The sequence below is a fragment of the Dendrobium catenatum genome, unplaced genomic scaffold, assembly GCF_001605985.2.
Source record: "Dendrobium catenatum unplaced genomic scaffold, ASM160598v2 fragScaff_scaffold_1116, whole genome shotgun sequence".
Classification (NCBI taxonomy): domain Eukaryota; kingdom Viridiplantae; phylum Streptophyta; class Magnoliopsida; order Asparagales; family Orchidaceae; genus Dendrobium; species Dendrobium catenatum.
In genome coordinates, this window is record NW_021319578.1 from 494,137 (window position 1) to 519,911 (window position 25,775).

General features: G+C 36.0%; 1 protein-coding gene across 1 annotated transcript; it reads right to left on the reverse strand.

Moving 5' to 3' along the window:
• Positions 1-13,131: 13,131 nt before the first annotated feature.
• On the reverse strand, positions 13,132-17,850 carry LOC110116712 (root phototropism protein 3). Its single transcript, XM_020850411.2, has 5 exons — positions 16,892-17,850; positions 16,724-16,793; positions 16,064-16,633; positions 14,010-14,708; positions 13,132-13,905 (listed from the first exon to the last, which is right to left on the reverse strand). The coding sequence occupies exons 1-5, from the start codon at positions 17,011-17,013 to the stop codon at positions 13,288-13,290; spliced, it is 2,079 nt and encodes a 692-aa protein (XP_020706070.1). The 5' UTR covers positions 17,014-17,850; the 3' UTR covers positions 13,132-13,287.
• Positions 17,851-25,775: the final 7,925 nt, after the last annotated feature.

Here is a 25,775-nt window from a genome sequence, read left to right on the forward strand (position 1 = left end):
TTTTGTAGCATGTTTCCTTTAATGTAAAGTTAGATGAGATTGTAGTTATACAACACTCTCCAATTACTTCATATTTAAGTTATTTGATTGATAAAGATCTTAAAATTTATTGTCAACCTTCTTTGATTGAATCTCAGGCATCACCTTTTAACCTATTGATTTAGGCTTCGTTTCAAACGGCTTTATTACTTCTTCCTGAAGCAGCTCTTTAGTACAAAAATTAAAACTTTTATACTAGAAAGCTGCATTAAGAAGTAATAAGAAAGTCATCTCAAATGAAGTCATAGTAATTCTTGTTTCATGCATTGGATTCTCCATCTTTTTCATAATCCTAAATTAATATTTCTCGTGAATGAAAGATATTTTATCCAAACAAGACATGTATCTCCTAGATATGAAGGGTGTCTAGTTGGGATCGGATTTGACTCAAAATGAATTTGACCCGAATAAATTTGACTCAAATTCAACTTGAATTTGATCTGTTGGACTCATTTATTATACACATCATGTATTTATTTCACATCGTCGTGATTTATTCAACTCTAAAATGATCAGTTTGATTTGAACTTGATTTGTTAAGCTTGAATTCAAATGATAATCAGATCAATTCATATTGTGATGGTGATGCCTGATCCAAACATTCAGTTGCTTGTTAGCTTGTTTGTAAGGGTCATCGATTTATAATGTTCTCAATTCGTATTGCATTGGTTGTCAGTCCATGGCTCAGTGGTTAGGGAGCCTCAGGTCTCTTATCAAGACTCAAGCTTGAGTGACAATCTTAGCATATCTGTGTGTATTGTGTACTCAATCGATTAAAAGTCCCTCAAAACAAGTTCACCTTGTAATGTTGCCATGTTTAAGATCATCATCCAATTGATCAATTGTTTGACTTCTCTATTAAGAATTATGATGCTCTTAGTTCTCATTGCACTGTTGCCCAACAAACACGGTGTTCGCGGTTCACATTTTGCGGGTCGGGTTACGTCAACCCGGTAACCCACACAGGTCAGGTCCGGGTTGACTAACTTGACCCGTTTGCAAAACCGGGTTAGATTAGTGTCAACCCGTTTACGTCTGAGTCAAGTCAAGTTCAACCTGAACCCGACCCGTTGACCCGAATTGACACCCCTAAGTACTGGAGAAACTGAAAAACCTTATCTGGTTCCTACTTCAGCTTTGCTTGCATGATTTTGCTCGTGCTTTATTGAAATCAAATATAGGTGGAAAGCATCCCAACAGGATATGGATGACTTCACTTTTTGCTCAAGAGGGAGCGGTTCTAGCTTTTGTTCCGGTGGTTTTTCTATCGTATAGGAATGGAGCAGGTAAATTTCGATCATTTGTTTGGGACTAAGCCCATTCAGTCTCTCTCTATATTGTTGGCATTGAGGTGGAGACATTGGAGAAATAATAGAGAGTTAGTGGTGAAAGTTTCCCCATTTCCTCCTAGCAAAGTAAGTTTCCCCATTTCTTTCTTGGAAGTTTCGGTCCCAAGATTAAGACTTTACAGAGCTTATATAAGTAAGAGGACAATTATTCTCTCCCATGATGGCCCATTGTACTCAATTTGGGCATCGAATCTCTCTGCTTAGTGGACTCCCAATCTCTTGTCCATATAAAGGCCTAGACAAACGCCATCCACGGCGCCCTTTGGGCCTCTTGGACTCTCTCTCTCTCTCTCTCTCTCTCTCTATTTTATGTGATTGAATATTTATTTATTTTTAAAACTGATAAATCAAAATAATTTTATCCTAATCGGCAACATTATGATGATGATGATGATGATGATGGTGTTAAAAGTATAAGATAATTTTCTCTCTCTCTCTATTTACGTCTAATGAATGATCAAAATAATGAAATGAATGATTTCTTTATTTTATGAGAGCCTATAAACTTGTTTAGTTGCGGATTAAGTTAAGCAAGGCTAAATAGTATAAGCTAAGCTAAACCTTTTATTAGGGCTAAGACATTTAGTTTATATAAAAAGCTATGTTGAAATTTTTGTTTGGTTGCATTTTGCCTTAAACTAATTTGCTTATAGAGTGATAATTTATAATTAGAGGATAATTGCCCTTGATAAAAATTATTTTATCATAAAATAATTTAAATCATTATGAAATCCTTAAGGTATGCAAGAATTAACTTAGCTAAAACCTTATTAACTATACTTAAATTATTATTATAGTGAGTCATTATTTGATTAATTAATAATTTCATACTTAAATATCAAAATTTTCTTAATCAAACAATCTTATCAATCATAGTTAAATTTTTTATTATGAATAATCAAGGGTTTGCTTGGGATCATTTTTTCTCTTTTTTTTTTTCTAATTTTTTATTTTATTTTATTTTGTTTATATTTTAATGTGACAATAATTGCTAGTAGTTATTATCATTGTTGATTATAGAACAAAGAAATTTTGATTGAATTGGATGTATTAAGAGCAATCTAACATTTTTTTTATGCTCGATCACCACTCTGTGGCTCATGGCAAGAAGAATATCCTCACTCTGTCATTTTTTCTTTAATGCTTTTAGTTACATCACTTAGGTTTCGTTTACGATAGCTTTAGATCATTATTATTTTGGCTGCTTTCAAAAAAATTTAGTACGAAAAATTGATTTAAAAACAGTAAAAAATATTCTCACAAACAAACCCTAAACTTTCCCCGTATTCTTAAAATAAATGGGAAGAGAATAGTAGCACTTCTTCTGGGCGTGTTCAGAAATCGTATAAGATGCAAGTGAATCCTCTCGTGGAAAATAATTGTACCTTGGTTGGGGGAAATCGTCGTCGCAGGAAATCCAAATAAGCTTTTTGGAGTTTCCTCGGTTTGGATGTTGTGGTTAATTGGTTGTCTGGCTCTTTGGATTTGGACTTGCACCTGTTTTTCGTTAGATTGTTTGGTGCGGCCAAGATTTTTAATATGGGCAATGATGAGGCCGTGCTATCTGTTCGTATGGCTTGTTGGCATCCATTACTAGCGGCTTCTTGCTGGTCTTCGTGCAGGATTTGGTTTTGCTTGCCTGTTGCTTGCCCTTTGGAGGGACCTTGTTTATTGTTTGAGTGGTCGCCGGTGATTCCCCTTTTCTTTTATGGTCGTTTGCTCCACTATGTATTTTTTTTAGCTGTTTTTTGCTCATGTTTCGTTGGATGGCTATATCTTCTATTTTATGGAATAAAATTTCATGTTTAAAAAAAAATCTCTCTTTAAAATAAAGCATAATTTTAGTAAACTCCTAGCATACTTTTTGTCATAAAGTTTTTGGTGTCTTATTCTAAGAACAATGTCTGCCCAACAGAGAAATTATTGTGTATGCAGTCCGAACGCAGGGAACGGTTCGGATGCTGCTTATTTACTGATTATTTTGCTATGTATTTTTTAATGACAAATAAGCATCAAATAGATAATACTCACTAAGTAGTCACTAAATACATAATAAATACACAAAAAATACGTTAAAAAAATTATGTATTAAAGAATACGCAGCAGAAAAGCAATAAATACACAGCATCCGAACCGTTATCTATGTTCGGACTGCGTACACAATAATTTCTTGTGCTAACAACACCTTGACTCGCCCCAACGGAACCGTAAGCCACATGGCATGCTGAAGCGAAGACATGCCAGGTGGCATCTGGTATATAGCGGTTTAGGAGTATCTCTGTTAGTAATATTTTTTTGGGAAAAAAGTTCTTTTTTCAGCCACAGGAATCACCATAAATTTTCACTATTAGCAAAAAAATTAAAAATTATAAATTTTGGAGATTTTTTTATTTTCTTGTATTTCCATTTTACTTAAATATAAGATTTATTTTTATTAGATCAAATTTAGAGGAATAAAAAATAAAAATAAAATATATCTTTATTATTATGATTATTATTATTGCACATGCTGCTATTTCGTTCTAGAAATATTTTATTTGCACTATTTTAATTATTCCCAAGAGTGAAATTGTACTAAATATATAAAGTTATATTAAAAATAATGCTTTTAATTCATATAAATTAGTAAATTACAATAATATCCATGTTCTTTTTTCTATTTATATAAATCATACAAGTAATCATGTGAACAAATGCACAATTATCATTAAACTGTCTAATTTTTTTAGAGTATATTGAGACCATGCAACATTAATCTAATTTTAAAAATTTAAATATATTTGATTTAAGGGAATTTGAAGGAATAAAATATATTTTACTTTATAACTCTGTTTTCATAGCTTGTTTCAATATAATTATTAGATAATTAAATTAATGTTCCGTTTGAGACGACTTTCTTCTTGCTTCTTAAAATAGTTGTCTAGTACAAAAATTAAATTTTTGGATTGAAAAGCTGCTATAAGAAACAGTAAAAAAGTTATCCAAAATGAAGCCTTAGGCTTCGTTTGGGACGGCTTTTTTACTGTTTATTGAAGCAATTTTTTAATACAAAATTTTAATTTTAATACTAAAAAACTGCTTCAATAAGCTTTAAAAAGCCATCCCAAACGAAATCTTAATTTAACAATGTATTCCAATTATGTATTAGTTAGTAGTGAGAAATATAATTCCAACTTATTTCTATGGTCTCTTTCTTTTATTTTATAAACAGACCGTTCTTTACTTCTAAATTTCAATCTTCATACAAACTAGATTCAATAATTTTTCAAATATGATAATTTATCATGAAAATAAGAAATTTTGAGTAATTTTCACTCATATGACCTAATTTTTTATGCTAAACATATATCTCTAAAAATGAATCGAAGTCTAATAACCATAATTCCATTAAACAATCTTTATTGAGAATAAAAAAATCTTGAATGTTTTAATATTTCATAATAATTGCTTATAACTAATATAATTAAAAATTAATCTATAAATTTGATACGTCACGAAAAAAACACCTTTATTTTAAGTAAAAATTTGGTTGTCTCATATAAACGCTGCACCCTACTCTTTTATATGTTTGTGTGTTGGATCTTCGTTCAAAGCTAAGACGTTAAACTCTATATTTCTCTAGTGTTGAGAATGTTCCAAGACACAACAATATTCTTTATCTTTCTAATCAAATGTCTATTTTTTTTTCTTTTTTTTTTTTTTGTACACTTGTTGTAAAAATAAATCATAAGTTAGCTTGCGGCATAATCTAATAAGGCTACAAACTTACAGAAAGCAATCGATCCTACATAAACTTTGCCACATAGCCCAGCACAGCAGAGAGAGCTGGCACTGGTTCTCCAGTAGTTCTGTGAGCACAATTAACTACAGTGCATACTGAAAATATTTTAAAAAGTGAAGCAATTAAGCATCACGCTGCCAAAAGTTTGTGTTAGAGAGAGAAGCTCCCCTAGGGTTTTTTTCTCCCTTCGCGCCTTCTCTCTTTCCCGCCGCCTTGAGGAGGACTCCTCGTCAGGATGTCCTCCTCCGCCACCGCCTTCCCCCCTCTTCCCAACTCCGCCCCTCTTTCCCTACCTCCACTCTCTAAGGATCTTCTCCACTGGAAGCTGCTCCTATCCTCCCAGACCCCTGTTTCGCAGGATTTCTCCAACTCCCTTGCTCATCATCCTACTAAGAATTTCACCGCCCATTTCACAAAAGCTCAGTTTGATGCCGGTGCTCCTGACTGGTCTTTATCTTTAGTTGGATACTCCATTGGCAAAAGACCCTTTTACGAAGCTTTGCTCTCGGTCATCAAAAAATCGTGGAAGCTCAAAGGTGAGCTCTCCCTCCTCACCCTCGACGATGGTTTCTTTCTGCTGAAGTTCTCTTCCCCCGAAGACTATGACATGGCGTGGACTGGTGGTCCGTGGTTCTTTTTCGGGAAACCTTTCATCTTGCAGAAATGGTCACCGAATTTTGTCCCCAAGCGCGAAGAGTTTGCCTCCATCCCGCTCTGGATAAAGATAAAAAACCTTCCTTTGTCTTGCTGGACACCTGAAGGTATATCCAAAATTGCGAGCTGCGTGGGAGTTCCGCTGGCGGTAGATGCTCTCACGGCGGCAAAAACCAGGCTCACCTTTGCCCGTGTTTGTGTTCAGGTTTCATGCTCTGACCCTTTACCGGATGAGATTTTCTTTTCTGTTGATGGAAAGATCTCCCCTTTGGCGGTTATCTATGACTGGAAGCCATCCCCCTGCTCTTTCTGTAGCTCCATCTATCACGGCCCTTCCCATTGTCCAAAAAATCCTAATCCTCCTTCAACTGAGCAATTTACTCAGACCTTCAGGGGTAGAAGCTCTAGCCGAAGACCCAAAAAAAGCCAGCCACCTCCCATCCCTCCTCCCAAAAATCCACTCTCCACCCCCTTGGTTGCTGCTTCCACAGCTCCTCCCAAACCGTCTGATCCCAACTCCTCAAGCCTCCCTATCCCTAACCTCAATTCCCCCCCATCTGAAGGTGGCACTTCTGACATCCCGACCTCTACTTCTAATCCTCCTCCTCTCATCAACCCTAAACAGAGCACCCTCACTATTACCAATCAATTTGACATCCTGGCCAACCAACAGGACATTCCCTCTTCCTCCTCTGATCAACCTTTGCACCCCCCTTCTGCTCTGGTTCCTCCTCTCAGTCAGAACCCCAATTTACCCCCTGACAAGATTCAGCTCCTGGCCAGCTCCTCTATCAACCTCTTAAACAATTTACACAACTCCCCTTCCACCTCCACTGGAAAAAGCCCAGCCCAAAGCTCCAGTTTTAGTAACTCATCTGCCCAAGAGACCAACAGCCTTATGAGCACTAGAAGCAAACAGGGGAAGAAAGGTGGTAACTCAAAAAACAAGCGTAAATGACCCTGCCGCGTATAGCTTCTTGGAATATCAGAGGATTTAATCATCCCTCTAAAGTTTTGTCCTGCAAGTCTTTGGTTAATAAGTTTAATTTAGATATGCTCTTTATTTTAGAAGCAAAAGTCTCTGTCCTCTCAGTCACTGACGACTGGTTTTTGCGTTCTCATATGGTTTTCCCGGTTGAGGGATCTCATCAAAATTTTGACCATTCTGTTACGGGTCGGATCTGGATCAAGTGGAATGCTCAGAAGGTTTCCTTTAAACCTCTTTTTACTTCCAATCAGATGATTCATGGTGTTATTCTGGTTGGAAATTTGGAGGTGTGTTGCATTTCTGTTATCTATGCTTCTAATAACTTGTTGGAGAGACAACAATTGTGGGCTTTGATTGTTAACCTGGCAAGTCATACCACCTTACCCTGGGCTATCCTTGGTGATTTCAACTGCTGCAGATATTCTAATGACAAAGCGGGAGGTATTCACATTCCACATAGTAAACTGGGTGAATTGAATTCTCTTGCTTTCAATGCGGGGGTCTCTGACCTTTCCTCCATGGGCCATTTTTACACCTGGTATAATCAAAGATTAGATAATCCTATTCATATCAAGCTGGACCGCATTCTCATCAATGATGCTTGGCTCTCTTCTTTCCCCAACTCCCATTACATTGTTAGTAACCCAGCTGTCTCTGACCACTGCCCCCTTGTTCTTCATCTGGACTCCCCTACTAACACGAAACACCGTTTTATGTTTAAGAATTTTTGGTGCTCACTCCCTGCTTTCTGGAAAGAAGTCCTGGATGTTTTTTCCTTGCCGGTTTCTGGTAGCCCTATCTGTGATCATCTTCATAAGCTCAAAGAGCTCAAATGCCGCCTAAAAAACAGTTACTGGAACTCTTCTAATTCCCTGGCTGTTCAGATTGAGACTCTCTCTTCTGCCCAGGCTGAAGTCCTTCAAAAGCTTCATAATGATCCTCTGAATGATATGCTAAATCATCACCTCTCTTCTATTAATGCTCAACTCTCTGCTACTAAAGTCAAATTGATTGATTGGATGTCCCAAAGAAGTAAAGCTAGATGGTTGCAAGATGGGGAGGATGATCTGAAATTTCTCTATGCCAACATCAATGTTAGACACAACTCTAATCAGATTAGAGGGATTTTGGTTGATGGTATTCTGCACACTACCTCTGATCACATTGCTGCAGCTTTTGTTAATCATTTTCAGAAGATTTTTAATGGGCCGCATCCTCTTTCCAACTGTGATTTACCATTAGGGAACTCTATCCCTAATGATCAACAAGATTTACTGATTGCCCCCTTTACTATGGATGATATTAAAGAAGTTATTTTTTCCTCTCCTAAGAATGCTGCTCCTGGTCCTGACGGTTATACTTTCGAATTCTACAGAGCTGCTTGGAATACTCTTGGTAAACATATTTGTAATGCCGTCCAATCCTTCTTCCACACCTCTTTTCTCCCTAGACATGCTAAGAACACTGTTGTTGCCCTCATTCCCAAGAGTCCTCATGCTTCCTCTGTTAATGACTACCGACCTATTTCTCTTTGTAACACCTTCTACAAAATCATTGCCAAACTTTTAGCTAACAGGATGAAAATGGTCATGCCTTATATTATTCATCCTGCCCAAACTGGTTTTATTAAAAACAGAATTATCACTGATAACATCATTTTGGCCTCGGAAATTCTTAGCACCTTCAACAAATCTGCAAAAAACCATGTTTTTTGTGCCAAATTTGATATTCATAAGGCCTTTGATACTGTTTCTAGAGAGTTTATTCTCAGACATATGCAAGCTAAAGGCTTTCCTCCTATTTTTGTTTCTTGGATTAAGGCTTGTATTACTGATATTCATTTTTCTATTGCTATTAACGGCTCTCTTGAAGGTTTTTTTTGGCTCTGCTAACGGTCTTAGGCAGGGATGTCCCCTGTCCCCTTACCTGTTCACTCTTGCTATGGACGATCTCTCCTCCTGTTTTGAAGATGCTAAAGCAAATGGGAACTTTGTTGGTATCAATGTGGACAACTTCAACATCACCCACCTTTTGTATGCGGATGACTTACTGGTTTTCTCTAAAGCTGATTTACAGGAGGCGGCTAATCTTTCAAAAATTCTGAATATTTTTGAAAAATCCTCTGGGCTGAAAGTTAACCCCCTTAAAAGTTCTATTCTCTTTTCAAAAAATTGCCCTTTGGATGATGATATCTGTGAGCTTCTCAACATCAAGTCTACTTCCACACCTCTTAAGTATCTTGGGCTCCCTATTTTTCTCAAAAAGCTTACTTTTGCTGATTTTAACCCTCTTATTAAAAAAATCACCTCTGCTTTAGAGGGTTGGAGGGCTAAAACACTTTCTTTTGGGGGCAGAACTCAATTTCTTAAGTACACCATCTTTAACACTATTGCCTATTGGATTAGGGGCAGTATTATGCCCAAAAGGTGTTTTCAGGTCTTAAACAAAATCTGTGCTAGATTTCTTTTCTCTCGAGACACTGTTGTTAAGAAACTCAGGCTGATTGCCTGGAAGGATACCTGTATTCCTAAGACTATAGGTGGGCTTGGAATTCCTTCTATGGATTCTCTTTCCTACAGCTTCAACTGCTCTACTATTTTAATATTTTTGAATGAGGAGAACAATCTTTTGTTTAACTGCTGGCGTGAACGTTATTGCTCTCTTTGGTTACCCTCTAAGAATTCTTCGTCTCTTTTCTGGAAGAAGCTTTGTTTAACTGCTCATTCCTCTAAGCATTGCTGGCAGTTCAGGATTCTTTTCAACTGTCAACTCTCTTTTCTTTGGGATCCCTGGTGTTTTGGGAAATCGATTATGGATTTAGTGGATCAAAATGTTGATTCTTCTTGGCTGGATCAGTTGTCGAAAGTGCTTGTCTCTCACTTTTTGATTAATAGTACCTGGAATTGCCCCTCTACCTGGCCTTCCTACCTTGTGAATCAAATTCTATTGGTACCCATATGGAATATTGGAAGAACTTGTTTATGGTACTCTGCTGATAATTGCTCCAATATGCTGTTCAGGAAAGAATTTTTTAAAGGGTATCCGGTGGTTAACTGGCATCGTTTTATTTGGCACAAACGTAATGCTATTCGTTTCTCCTCTTTTGGTTGGATGGCTGTGAGAAATGGACTCAAAACTGCTGATAATTTGTTGAAAAGAGGCATTAATGTTAACCCGAGCTGCTCCTTCTGTTTGGATTTTACAGAAAGCCACAGTCACCTTTTCTTTGAATGCGATTTCTCTTTTAGCATCTTGAATTCTATAATTCCTCACTCCCAAACTCTGCTGCTTCGTCCTAACCTGTTTCAGGTTTTTGATCTTATTGAGGAAATTGCAGATAATGCTGTTAGTTTAAACTTCTATTCCATGCTTATAAACATTGCAATTTACTACATCTGGAGGGCGCGCAATGACAGAATTTTTGGAAACATTATTGAATGCCACACCACTGTTTTCAAAAAAATTAAAAAGGCTGCCCTGGCGAAGCTGGAAAATTGGGCTAAAAGACATCTTGTTCTTCACCTTCTGGATTAACTGTATTATGCTGGCTTTCAAGCAGACTGTCTCTGCTTGGTCTATTTCTGAGAATTCTTCTGGTTGGCCCATATGGCAACCAAGCTGCTTCGTTTTGCATCTTCAGACAATTTTGCAGGACAATGATGAGTACTGTAGTCCTGCCTCTTGGAGGGCCATTTCGGCAACCAGAGGCAACCATTCTGACCATCTCATCGTTCCGGGCCCTTTCGAGTGCTACTACATTTATAACCTGAGTCCTGATCAATTTTGTATACCACAATTTTATTTTTTTGGTTATTACTGGGTGGTATAGTTTTTCTCTTTTACTGTTTTGTTTATTTGGTTTCCTTTCTTCCCAGCTCTGTTTTTTTAGTTGGATGTTAGTTTGTAATAGTTTTTCTTCATCTTAATAGATGGGCTTTGGCCCCAAAATTCCCCAAAAAAAAGAAAATATTTTAAAATCATATATCAAACTAAGGAAGGTCATCTTAAATGACAAGATATCAAATACACTTTTAACTATTTTTTATATGTAAATAACCATAAGGGAAAAAGATTTGTTAAACTCTCACTAACAAAAAATAAGGTTATCGCAGCACAAATTTTGACCTATAGTGACGATTCTAACAGCTACTTTTTTTCCTTGCAGCAGTTTTAGGACCGCTGCACGGCCGTTGTAATCGCAATGCGCTACAAAGATATTCTGCAACAGTTTATAGGCTGGCATGATAGTTTTGTCTAAGTGCTTAATTTAAACGTTGCATACTTACAAAATTATAGTGGTTATAACCGCTATAGATCTGAAGGAAACGAAGTGATTTACAGAATTGTGGCGGTTACGATTATAACCGCGGTCCATATTTTTTTTCTAAACACAGAACTGAAATGATCGAGCAATGCTTCTTTTCATTTGGATGCAGTGGAATAATACAATACGATCGAGCTGTGCATGGAGAAGGGGTTGGGATCGAAAGAGAAAAAGATCAGAAAAAGAAGATGGATCGCAAGTCGCAAGAGTCCAGCCAGTATAAGAGGCTAGCTTTTGGCAATAGCATCAGTTAAAACCTCTGGTTTTTGCACTGGTTAAAACCACTGCTAGGTTTTGGCAATAGCATCGGTTAAAATCGTTGCTAATACCGCGTTTTGACAAGCGGTTTTCAAATCTCCCATAACAAATGTTACGAAAATCCATGTTTTTTATTAGTGTCTACAACCCAATCTGAACTTTAGAAATTTTAACAGAGCTTAGTTCTTTGAATGCTGGATGCACCAAATAAGTTTACTATCATGTTGTGATGAAAATGAGAAGGTGCGGTAGAATGAAAAGGAACAAACGAACAAGCATCTCCATGGCCATGTAAACTGAAATAAGCCAGCAATCAGATCTGAAATCAATTTGTTAGCCTTTCCTGGCTCAGGCTGATGCTTCAAATCACTCTACTCTCTATAAGAATCTCCAGCTATCATTCACAGTTAATGGATACGAAGCTGCTTTGACCAACGAACACTACAAAATTTTTATAAGAATTTCCAGTACCGGCATCAGCAGCAGGTCAGAGCTACAAAAACAAGCCTGATAGCTGGTAATGATGCCATGCCAACACCTGTAGCCATGAAAGACACCAAAAAGATAATAAAAAAAGAAGTGGCCCCTGAGAAGACCTGTCTTATAATAAATAGATTGTCTCAAAATCAGGTGACTGAAGTCTGTGGAGACTGGAGAGGGAGATAGATTCAACAAAATGAACTGTATGAAGGAATCAAATTGCAAATTTAACAGTTTGAATTTCATAGATCCAGACGACAACTACAGTAAACCAACAAATGTGTTTGGCTTTCGCTTTTATTGTGAATCGAGCTTGAACTGTATGCATCGTTCATGGAACTTTTAAGCTTTGATTTCCTTCTTAAATAACCATTCAGTTAGACTCTGGTTGAGAAGGTGACATCAATGAATGATTTAAGCTCGATTCTAGAAAATTTAGCAACTTTACTTCTGTCGTAATCAAATGTTGTAATTAGCAGAAGCGCTTGTTCTTGTTTATGAAAATTTAGCAACATTACCATGAGACCAATCAAAGCATGGTGGCCAGAATACAGAGAGCTCTGCTATGTGGATATATAGATGGGGACCAGAGAACTACCAGTGATCTCAAGTAAAAAAACAAAAGACCTGTCTTGAAAATGGCAGGCTGGCTTTGCAGTCAAGGTGAAGAAGTTAGAAGAGTCTAGGATGGACAGAGGTTAGAAGACCCCTACAGAAAGCATCTACAGGCTAATCAAAAAAGATGAGTGTAAAAACCTGATCTAAGTTCATTATGACTCTGAAATTAAGCTTTGATTTCTTCAACAATGGAGCGCAGAAGCTAAGGAGGAGGAGAACTTATTCTGTGCGGACACAGGATAGAGAGAACCGTCTGGTTTTCTCTCTGTCTATAATAAAAGCGCAGCTGTTATAGTAAAAACTGCTTTTACTATAAACTGAGAGAACATCGGACGGTTCTCAGGTTGGATGTCCGCATAGAATAATTCATCAAGAAGATGGCCCAATAAATCTTATAAAACATTTAAGGCTTTTTCAGTTCATTTTACTTGTTCGATTCATGATGATTTTGATAAGATTGTTTATTGATTGTGAAAGAAAGTAAGAACAGCCATAAATGTTTAATCATAAATAATTTGAAAGTTTGGACTATACTGTTATTTCGATGTTATCTTCAATATTAACCTATAAAAAATAAAATATAAATTTTAATGCATATTTTAGGTATAGCAAAAAATCAAAAAAAGGATTTTTTTTTTTCTTTTGAAGTACCAAAACCAGAGACATGGAATTAAAATTCAAATTCAAAAGGCGAATTACAATCCCATTACCAACACTCTTATTTCACTTCACTACCTTCAACGGTCACAATTACCCTTTTCTTTTTTCTTTTACTTCCCTTCTCCCGCTTCAAATCCTAGGAAATAGAATTCCTCCACCTCCTCGTCCCCTTCCTCACAGCGGCCACATCCGCCGCACCTCCACCCGCCGTCATCTGCTCCTGCCCTTCCATGCCTCCCATCTTAGTCAGCCTACTCAATCTCTTCCACCCACTCGTCCACCCCGATGACGCCGCCGTTGACCCATGCTTCCCCGTCTTAGCAGCCAGAGCCGTCGTCGCCGACATCTTATCAAACTGCCTCTGCAAACCTTCCATGTCATTTTGAAGCTCGGAATACTTCGTCTTCATTGTTTCGAGCTCGAATTTCAGTGTGTTTATATCCTTTTTGGCGGCGGCCCAGCCTTCCTGGAAGGATTGGGGCGTGCCTTCGATGAGCTGTTTGCGTGTGGAGATGATGGGTTGGTATGGGTGGCCGTCAGTGGCGACAGAGGCTGCGGCGGCGGCTTCTTTGAGGGTGGAATTGGCGATGGCGTTGCTGATTTTGACTTGCTCGGAGAAGAGGACTTGGACGACGATTCGGAGGGGAAGGCGTTCGTTCTGTGCGGCGTGCATGCAGGCGTCGATGGAGAGTTTTTGGCAGTCCATTACACGGCATAGGCGTTTTCTCTCGTGTTCTGTTAGGGTCGGGTGAGCCTGTTTTCAAACGGCTCCATTCATTCAATTTGTAAGATACTTTTGGATACAAATTTATAGCATAAATTGTAGAAATTTATCCAGAAGAAAGGAAGCAACTTTACCTTGAGGTAAGAGTCAACAGCCCTGTAAAGCCCATCATCACAAGACCTCGCCGAATCCGGCAAAGCCTCAGCCAAAACTTGAAACTTTGTCAGCGACAAATTCCGATCTCTCGACACCTCCGTCAAGTAACTATCAATCAATCTCGCCACCCTCATCTTTGCATTCGTTCCATGCTTTCCCGCCGGCGGACTTTCCCCTTCCGCCGTCTGTTCCTGCACCAAAAAATGCTCCACCAATCTCTGCACCAAATCCACATCAAACATAGTCTCGCTCTTACTATAATAAGCCGGAATCATCAAATCGGCTAAGCTCGCCTGCTCCAATTGCATCCCCACCCTCTTCTCCAGCTCCGTCACCAATGCCTGCGCCACTTTCAATAAGCTCGCTTGGCGTAGAAGCCGCAAGAGAAATCCGCATGTTACGCTGTCTCGTTGAGCTGGAATGATGCTTATAAGGCTTTCTATCACCATCCTCTGTTCTCTGGCAGCCGATCCTGTCCACTCTGCTTCCCTAACTCCAGCGCTGGCGGGGCCTGTGCCGGCGGCAACAATCATGTGGAGTCCTCCGCCGCCGGCTGCAATGGAGGAGTAGTCGTCGCTGCTGCTGATGTTGTTGTTGTCCTTCACTAGACCAGGTAACCATTTCGCTGCGTATTGCATGATGGCGGCGCCGATCAGCTCGTGTCGCATTCCCTTCACCTGTTAGATCTTATCATTGTTCTAATAAGTATTACATTTGACGCAAATTTTAGTAGTTGAGTTTATTATATTTTGACATAAAATTTGATTCAAAATTTTTTAAGTTACACTATTTGAATTGGATCAAGTTTATTTTAATCTTTTAAAAGTTTATAATAAAAATAATGAGAAGTATGTGCCCTCACATTCTTAAAAAAAAAAAAAAAAAAAACTATAACATTTTGATGACAGTGTCAAAACGGGTTGATGTATTAGTCACGGTCAAATCTAAATTTGATCGGGCTCGAACTCAACCAAGTTGACTTATCAGACTAGTTACAAGCCTAAGACTTTGTTTAAAACAGTTTTTTAAATGTTTTGATTTTCAGATCGTAATCATAATTTCTAATAGAGCTGCTTTACAAAAAATTTTGTACTAGAAATATATTTTCTACAACAATTTTAAAAATTATTTTCAAAAAACAACTCAAATTAAGCTTAAATCTTTTTATTTTAAAATCTAATAGCAAACCCCATCATTCTATGAAGTATTGGGAAGTCCAAAACATTTTTTATTGAGAATTGTGATAAAGCATTCAATCAATTGAAAACTCTACTCTCTTCATCACTAAGTGCTCCTTTATCTCATAATGATTGAGGACTCAATTAGCTCAATCTGAGTCCTCAATCATAATCAAAGAAGACAAAAAACAATGGGTTCTCTATCATGTCAGTAAGACCCTTCAACCATTTCTGTCTAATGAATGACCAATGATGACTTATCCTCATTATGACAAACAATTTCACAAAATAAATTAAATAAAGCTCACCCAATGCCTCAATTCAGCCATAAACCTATTTTAGACAATAACTTGATTATTACTCTCGTGTTGCTGAATTTGGATTAGGACTCAGTAAAATCGCCCTCTCGCTGAAAAAATTATTACGTGTGGTCATCAGAAGTCGTATGGAGGCCAATCAAGACAAGTCATATTATCTGACACATCCTGATTGACCTCCGGACCGTCCAGTAACCGACCATAATAATTTCTCCACTCGTTAAGAGTATTTGATTGAAGAATTCAAATGCTATATTTTTTTTATGCTGTAATTATGAAAAACTCTTTTGTACTAACTTAATCACAAAAGAATTTTGAGTTTATTGATTAAAGAGCAAGATTGTTTCTTCAATGTTGTGAATTCAATTAACTTTTTTTTTTTTTGTGATTTAATATTATAATCACATAAGCAACTAAAAAATAGGCTATTAATTTTGGAAGGATCAGCTAAATCTAAGTGTATTTTTTTATTCATTAGGCATCTCATTAGTTTGCTAAAAAACAAAATATTAAAAAAAAAAAAAGAATTATCAGCACCTTGATGGCGGTCACAACGCGCACGAAGTGGTCGATCCGAAGGATGGACACGTCTTCAAACCACCAGTCCGCCGGCACCGGCGAGTCCCGAGGATCTCCTCCGCCGGCAGCGGACCACTTAGGGCTGTTCGTGCGCGACGGGCGGCCGCCGTACGCCCACCGTATTCCCCTCGGGTTTGCGCACGCCTTCCACGCAATTGACTCGCTGCAACGCCGCACGATCTGCAGGTTCTCCGCCCATGGAGAAAGTCCCTCGCAGCTCTTGAGCACCACGATGGAGTCCCGCCATGAAGATAGAACCACATAGCTCAGAAAAGCTTCCGTTTTGAATATGAGGTTGCCTTCCTCCAGATCCTCTGTCATTTCCAGGTATTCAGCCGCACACCGAAGACCGGCGATGTTTGCGGCGGTTAGATCCACTGCGATCCCGTAGCAGAACTTCGCCGCTAGCTCGAAGGCCTCGAACCCGCCGGGGAGGTCGTTAAGCTCCACTACAACGTTCGGGTCCAGCTCCCGCGAGGTCTCGTAGATCATCCTGTTCATTTTGCCGCTTCTCGAGAGCAGAGGATACTTCAAAAACAAAAAAAAAATTCGCAAATTTAAGCACAGGCATAAAGAATCTCTCCACGAAAAGGAAGAAGACGAATCAACGAAACTAACTTTATGCAGATTGAAAGTCAATTCGCCGACTTTGATTACAAGATCGCTGGGAATGTCACTCGAGACGTGCCTGCAGCTCAAAATCACAAGATATCAGAGGCTGTTGAACTTATTGCTGTTTGAGATTTTAAAAGAGACTGTTTTGAAGAGAAAGTTTTGAGAAAATACCAAGATTGCTCTCTGCGAATGAAGCCATCTGGCTTGAAGCCGTCTTGCTTGTCGGCCTCGCCCTCCGGCAGGAAGCTCCTGTCTCTTACTCCGCTGTAACTCTCGCTCTCAGACTCCCACATGACGAACTTTCTCTGCTTTCTTATTCGAGAATAAAAAACGGATATATATACTAAGAAAATGAAGCTAGTGTAGGAGAAGGAAGAAACAGAGAACTGTCGCTTGTTAAATTACAGAACTTCTGTTTAGTTCTTGAAACTGAAAGAAAGAACCAAAAACCCAAGCAAGCAATAACAGAATGACAACGAAAGCCACAACAATGCAGAAAAAACCCCAAAATAAAGAAACAGAGTACTCTGAAACCACAAAGGAAGGATTTCATGCACAAAAGTGGCTTTAGTTCTGGGAACTTCTGCTGAAAATGAAGGACATGGACAACAGAAACATCCAAGATCCAAGGCCTAGAACGGCAGAAAGTAGAATTCAGAGCAAGGTGAAAGGTGAAAAGAAAAGATTCAGAAATCTGGGTCTTCGTGATGAAAGGGTACAGTTGTGGTGATCAAGAAGAAGAAAAAAAAAAATCACATGGGTTGTTTGGAGTTATGTGGGACTCTACTGCTCTCTGTCTTCCATAATTCTACAGGCTGTGAGGTTATGGGCTTCCCGAAAATCCCCTGCTTTGCTTAGCTTCAATGCATTCAAACTCTCCGTTTTTTTTAACCCTCATTCCGAGAGAAAGCTCTGAATTTGCGTAGCCATTGCTGTTTGTTTCTTCGCTTGAGGACTAATTAATTAATTAATTATACTGTGCGTCCTTGCCCCACAAGCAGCAACACCCATCTTGTTCTGTTTGGTTTTTTGGCTAACTATGGAGGGCATGATTGAGAAAGTTTAACAAAAGACCTTTACCATATGAAGAAGAAAATGATTTCTGCTTTCATATTTCATTATCTTTTCGTATTCTGGAAAATTTTTATGTAGCAAAACGCACAGAGAATTATGCAACCATTTAAGTTTGGGAATCATCTTGATATTCTTCAAAGGTCTATTCAAGATTTATCTTTTTCTTTTTTCTTTTTTTTTTTTAATGATGTTCTATTTTATTAGAGGTTAAAAATGTCTTATTTTCTCAAAAATAAATTTTGCATTAGTTTAGCTTCTAACCAAGGTTTATTTTCATTTTTACAGTCAAACTTTGTTACAATATGGTTGATACAAAGTCATGTTATTACATATTTGCCCATGATTTTTTGTTGCTTTTGATTGATGATTAATTAGTCATGTATGTTTATACCTAGAAGAAGCTTTCTTCCTGCTTTTTAAGGCATTTTTTTAGTACAATTTTTTTAGTTTAAAAAATTTATATTAAAAAATTACTTTAAAACACAGTAAGAAAATTGTTACAAATAAAGTTTTAGAAATATGACGAAGTGCATCATTGTTTCATGATAGAGTATTGATGATTTTTTGCACACATTCAAATAGTAGAAATTCAATGCACATAAGATAAGATTAATTTCATGAAAATATAAAATGAAAAATTTATTGGACTTTGTCAAATAGAAATTATTTTTTATAGGTAATAGTCTGTATTATAAAGAAATGTTCTTCCTCAAAATTGAAGAAGACATCAATATAATATTAAAAAAAATTAAATTACAATGCATTGATGGTGAAAGAACTTCAGAGGAGTTAATGTTGATGATAATGATGATTGGGATGGTCCCTTGCCTTCAAGAAGAAAGGGGATCAACGAGTGGAAGTCGGCATACCATTAGAGATTATAGAGAGAGAACTTAATGACTTGAAGTTGGTTGGCAACTAGGTTTAGATTAGATGTGCAAAATAGGTAGAATTTCAACAAGCTATATAGGAAGAATTCGAGGCCATGAATGATTTGCTTATAGAGAAGAGGATGTTGACTCTTTAGTTAGCCAACCCTGGCTGGTCGGAGAAGTGGAGGAAAATCATCACCTTCTTAAGCGGTCGCTTGAGCATGAATGTCTATGATTTTGTTTGTGACAGCTTTCTTACTGTTTCTTAAAATAACTTTTTATAATAAAAAGTTGTTTTAAGAAGCAGTAAAAAAGCTGTCACAAATGAAGCTATGAAATGAAAGAAAAGGAAGCTACTTGTACCAAAGACTAAATTAAATTGATCAATCATTTCTAGATTTGAATCATCTTAATGAGATAAATATATTGATCCCTTTTAAATGTTATTAGAGATAAAAATTTGATTAGGAATCATGTTGATCAAATGTGAAATTTATGATCCCAACTATATACCCTTCTTTTAAATGTTAAAATTTGCAAATCTAAGAAATTTTGGGCTTTTGAAAAGTATACCATCTAAAATTTTATTGTTCAAATTGTTAAGATTTGGCCATTTTTGTGTACATCAACATGAATCCCCCCCTTAGGGTTTTGAACCAAATTATTTTACTTTTTTATAACTTAATATATGTTGGATATATGGGTTTTATTGGCACATTTTCTTAGCAAATAAGTTCTCAAAAACTCAAGCAAAAAACCCTAAATTTATTAGGGTTTGAAAGTGAAAAAAGAATGCCCTTTTTTTACTTTGTATCATTTATTATGATAAAAAGTGACACATTTTTTAAGAAAACAATTTCCCAAAAATTCAAGCAAAACCCTAAACCTATCAAGGTTTTAAAGTTTGAAAATTATTTCTAATGGTCTATTTGGGACTGCTTTTTCTTTTCTTCTTTTTTTTTTTCAAACATCAATCATAATTTTATTTTGCTATTGTTTTCTTGTCGCTTTTTTATTACATTTTATAAATCTTCGTGGTTGACAATTGTTTTTTGCAATCAAAATAGCTAAGTTATTTTCCTCACAACAACTTTACAATCAACTTTATAAAACACTTTAGTTATCCAAAACATATCCTAAACCATAGAAAAGTTATTTTAATTTGGATCTTCCTCTTAGGGTCTTAAACCAACTTACGCTTCGTTTGGGACGGCTTTCTTCTTGCTTTTTAAAATAACTTTCTAGTATAAAAATTTCTTGAATTTGAAATTTTTGTACTAAAAAATTGTTTTAAAAAGCAGTACAAAAGCTGTCACAAACGAAGAATTAATCCCCCTTTGTTATACCTTGATGTGTTCTGAAGATATGTGCTTTATTGGCACAATTTATAAGCAAACAAATTTTAAAATTTTAATATTTGACCATTTTTTGAATATCAATATGAATCTTCTATTATGATCTTGAACTAACTTAGTACCCTTTGCTATATATATTTTAATGTTTGTCAAAGCTATGGATTTTAATGGCATAATTATAGGCAAACAAGTTCTAAAAAATTCAGATAAAAATCCTAAAATTATAAAAATTTGATAGCCTTAAAAAGAAATTTGGGATATAAGAATATTGTTCCAGTTGACTAAAAATTTTATAATTGATATAAATATTTTATTATATTTTTACCATTTATTATGAATTTTATTTATATTTATGAATTTCTTATTTATTTTTCAAAAAATAAATAAATGTAAAAACATGTTATTTAATTGTGAAAGATCTAAAACATCTACTTTTAGATTAATTATTTTGTGAGGATGTCAAATGCCGTCAGGAGACCAATCAAAATGCGCCACGTCACCATTCGCTCTTACCGCGGAGTCAACAAGTGATTCAATTTAAAAAATGATAACACAATTCTAGTTTCCTAGTAAAGACTAATTTAATATAAAAATTAAATAATTAATTAAAATTAAATAATTTGATATTTTTATTAATTAAAAATTGATCAGAGTCAATTTTTCTCTGATGGTTATTTATGGACTTTATTGGAGAGCAGAATTCTATCCCATTAAATTCTCAACTGTAAAACAATGGGGTGGTTACTGTTTGAATGACGATAAGGAAAGTTTAGTGGCTTTTTTTATTTATTTTTTAATTTTTTAATTAAAAAGATTAACTAATTACATGAAAGAGACTAATCAATGATTAATACTGCATTTTAATGTATGGTGGGTTATGTGGGGTTCATTAAGAGGTCCATATATAGTTGGGAATGAATGGTCACTGCCCATAGAATTTCTATTATTATTTATTTTGGTCCATAGTTGTTTTGTATTTATCTCATGACCACCATCGCCTGATAATATTCTTCAGTCAAACTTATCGTCAACAGCATTATTACACGTCCTCGCATGTAAGGCCAATGTACGCCGACGGCACAAAGGTCGAAGGCTATCAACTTCAGCGCCGATTTTCATGAACAACGTTGACGCACGTCATCGCTTAAAAGGCTTATGCATGTCGTTGGCACAAATGCCAGCGTCCAAAGACTTTGCCTTCAATGGCATTGAAGTATGTTTTCGCCTATAAGATTGATGTATGTCGTCTAGACTATGGACAACACCAGCGCATTCTTCAATAACATTAACATCTATATATATATATGGCAGTAATTATCTAATAATTTAGTTTTATCACGGGGTAATATGTGACGTGTGAAAAGAGTATTCATCATAAAAATTTCCCTATCTCTGCACGAAATATATGAATATATATCCACAAATAATTTTTCTTCTTTATTTTTATTTTTTTCAAAAAAAAAAAATCCTTCACAAGAAGAAATGCCATATAAATTCTCACATAAATAATTAACAAGATACAAATTTAGATGTGGGTGAATATACTGGGATGTGCTTCAAAATCTATAAATAAGCCCACTGTCTACTTGAAGGAATGTGAACTTAGCTTAAGATCTAAGAGAGCTGTGTAGCTAAAATAAAAAATAAAAAAAATAAAAAAAATTAAAAAAAGAGAGCTGTGTAGCTCTAAGAATCTTGGAGCTAGCTCCACTGAATTGTCATCTTCAGGGCACTATCCAACTGTCACTATCGGATATCCACACAACCACAGTCCAACCACCAGCTTATTATTGTCATCGATGCATTTCCCAACGGCTATACTCGAACCATCGTCAGACCACTATCTTTGAATCGCCGCTCAACCAATGTTATCAAAATGTTGTCGCCTCAACTACAATCTTTTGACCATCATCTCCAACAATTATCCTTCAATCAACATCACCAAAATATGATCCTCAAACTATATTCATCTATTATAGTCCTCTGACCACCATTGTCCGAGTTCAATCCTCCTACAACTATCAGCCGAATGTGATTCTCCAACCTTTTCACCCGAATGCAATCTTACCATTTACTATCGCTCGTCTATAGTCCTTTATGCATCTTCGCCCAACTATTACTCTTCAACATTTGTAGCCCAATTATGATCATGTGACCACCGTCACATAAATACAGCCTTCTAACAATCATATTCTAATTATGATCTTCCAGCCTTCATTTCTCGACTACTGCCCTTTGAGAACCATCACTTAATTACAATCATCTTATCATTATCGCTCGATTATAATCTTCAAACCACAACCACTTGATTATAGTCATCCTAAGCTTTTCTTGGTTCCACCCTAGACCCAAATACGATCCTCATATTTTCGTTGCTCAATTACAATTATCTAACCACTATCACCTGACTTCAGCCCTCTAACCATCATTGCATGACTACAATTTTCAAAATATTATCACATGAATGTAGTCTTTAGTCCACTATCACTTGACTATAATTCTTCTTATCATTTTTGCTCGACTATAGTTCTTCGATAAATATTCCCCCCGATCTCCATCACCCAACTATGATGATTCAACCACCATGGCCCAACCATGGTTTTTTTTTTTACCATCGTCGCTTGATTACAAACATCCGAATGTCATCTCTCGCCTCCAACCACTTTCGTTTGACAAAAGTCTTTAGACTATCATCATCCAATTATAATCCTCGAACCACCATCACCCGACTACTATTATATGACCTTAATTGATTGACTATGATCCTCTGACCTACAAACCTCTGATTGCTGTCGCCTAGCTACATCGATGCTCACTAAATTAGTCATATACCACCTCTGTTAATAATGCCAAGACAAACTATCACTTATATGATCAATGCATGTTGATGGCAAAAATTGTGACTTCCGACATCAGCCCTAGGATTTATGTTGAAATTATTGGTCTCTTGTATCTCCTTCTGAAATGAAAACTACTAAAAAGATAGCAAAAAATCTCTTGAAGAAAATTCCTAGGCGATAACGCTCTTCCAACTTCGTCATGAAATTCATCCTATATAGTTTATGTTTACTATATTGTATCAACACCTTCTCAATTATGAGGATGTACATCATTTATAGCCAAAGAAAAATACTAGTGATTTTGGCCTCATGATTTTTCTCTTTTTTAAAATTTTTTAAAAGACTAGTGTCTCTTAAAACTCTTGCAACTCCTCTTTTTTACGTGTTGGATCTCCATACAAACATAAGATGTCAATCTTTCTCTTTTTGCCACCAGGAATGTTTTGGAAAGCGAAAAGAAAGAAAAATTAAATTATTACAATATAGACCGTATAGAGAATAATATACTTCAATACAAAACAAAATTAATATGAGGACTCTCACAATAACTTTAAATTCTTTATCAAAGCTAATGAGCAACTATATTCTTTATCATTTCCTCAAATATATGAGAAAAAATAAAAAATGTGCACATTAAATTTAAAATTATCTTTGTTTCGTGCTAAAAAATATAAGATGATAGAGTGAGAATTTTATTCTTAGTATTACACAAAGGCTTACATGCAGACAGATAAAAGAAGCCACCAAAAGATGCTTTATATATAGGTAAAAAAAAAACTCTCACGCAATTACGGTGAATATTCTAGCATGTAATAATCTTAATACATCTTTAATTTGATATAGCAAAAGAATTAATTATACAAATTGAATTGTCTCTCATATATTTTTTTTGTATTAATAATTATTAAAAGCAAAGGGAAAAGCTATGTTATGATCTTAAAATATATTCATATCAAAGTTGAGGTCAAAAAATTCATTTGTGTGATAATTTTTAAAAATTAAATCATAAAGTATTGATATAATTTATATTATGATTTTTTTTTTTACAACTTGTGTTTGATTTCATGCAACATGTGCTATACTTCAAGACAACTAAACTATTAGATAATATAACTATATCAAGAGAAAGAAAAAATATAATTGTCTAAAATTTATTTGTATTTATCTAATAATTTAGTTGTAATTGTCAAATAATTTAGTTATATTACGGGGTAATATGTGACGTGTGAAAAGAGTATGCGTCATAAAAATTTCCCTATCTCTGCATGAAATATATCAGAATATATATCCACACATGATTTTTCTTCTTTTATTTTATTTTATTTTTCAAAAAAAAAAAACCCTTCACAAGAAGAAATGCCATATAAATTCTAACATAAATAATTAACAAGATACAAATTTAGATGTGGGTGGATATATTGGGATGTGCTTCAAAATCTATAAATAAGCCCACTGTCCACTTGAAGGAAGGTGAACTTAGCTTAAGATCTAAGAGAGCTTAGTAGCTCTAAGAATCCACCAAAAGATGCAACATTTTTTATCTGAAAATTCATGAAATGAAAAAATTACAAGACTTGATTCTAATCATATTATTTGCAATATAAATGAATATTACAAAAATTTGCCTTTTTATCCTAACTAGAGAGTGAGGGATTAGAAAATTTTGATTGTTGGCTTGGCCTGACCTACTATGAAAAAGTGTAAATAGTGAGAAATAATGGGCGTTAGTAGCAATGTTGGTTGGCAACGTGGCTGTTAATAGTGGTCATGAACTCGTTCAAACTCGAAGTCCCCTTCAAGTGTAGAACAATGCATATTAGATGCATTTTGGTTATTTTCATCAAAATCTCAAATTTTCCATCGAACAGCTTCTAATAACCTCCCTTGAGCTGTTAATATTTTTTTAAAATATGCTTTCTTAGTTGCGTCGAAATTATGTGATTTAAAGCTCATTAGATTTGTTCATAGAACTCTATATATCACCCTATAAATTTGTTGATGCTTATAAATCAATCTCAATATTTTAAATTTACTATCAAATATTTTAACTATCAAATAAAAAATATAATAATTTCTCATTAATGATAACTTTTATTATTATAATTATTATTATTTTGAAGTATTTAAGTGCTTAAGGATAAGTCTTAGTTATGTCATTATCAAATCCAAAATCTAAAAATTGATATAATCATATGCCATTAAATGATGCTATAGAGGAACAAAACAGTGTAAATTTATGATTCTTCTCTTTCAAGCTAAGAACAAAAATAATAAAATCTTTCTTCCTATAAGTACACCACCAAGAAGACTTTAGTAAGTGGGCCACAGCCCAAAGTAGGGAATTAATTCAGCAGGCCTTGCACAGTATCGACCAGTACCAGCCCAATAATGTTTTGACCCTCCCGAATTTGCCACGTGTCATAAATACTAAATAGTAAATAGTAAATTGGCGAAATTGGATTTAAGAGAATTAATTAATTAAATGCCCATTGCAGTAATCGAGAAAGGATGTGCAGCAGCAGGATCAGCGGTCCAGATTCGGCCACGCTTCAGCGTCCGTCGCCACAAGTTCTTAATTCGCTGGAGAGGGTGCGGGTGCGGGTGCGGTTGTGGAAAGTTTAGACCGCTTTCTGCCTCCGCTGTCGTTTTAATTCTGCCGTCGTTCTCGAGTCCCTTTCTTGGTCCCAAGTTCAAGTCTTCAACGGGACCATGAACAAATAGTATTCTCGGTCCATGTTTGACAAGAAAGGTTGTGGTTGAGGAGGAATTATTCTGTGGGGAGTCTGAACATAAAGAATCATTCAAAATGTGAGTACGACGTCACCGTCGAACGCTATGTCAACCGTATCGTGTATTGTCTTGCCGAGACCATTGAACTGCAACGACCACGAATCCCGTGGTCCCTCATTGGACG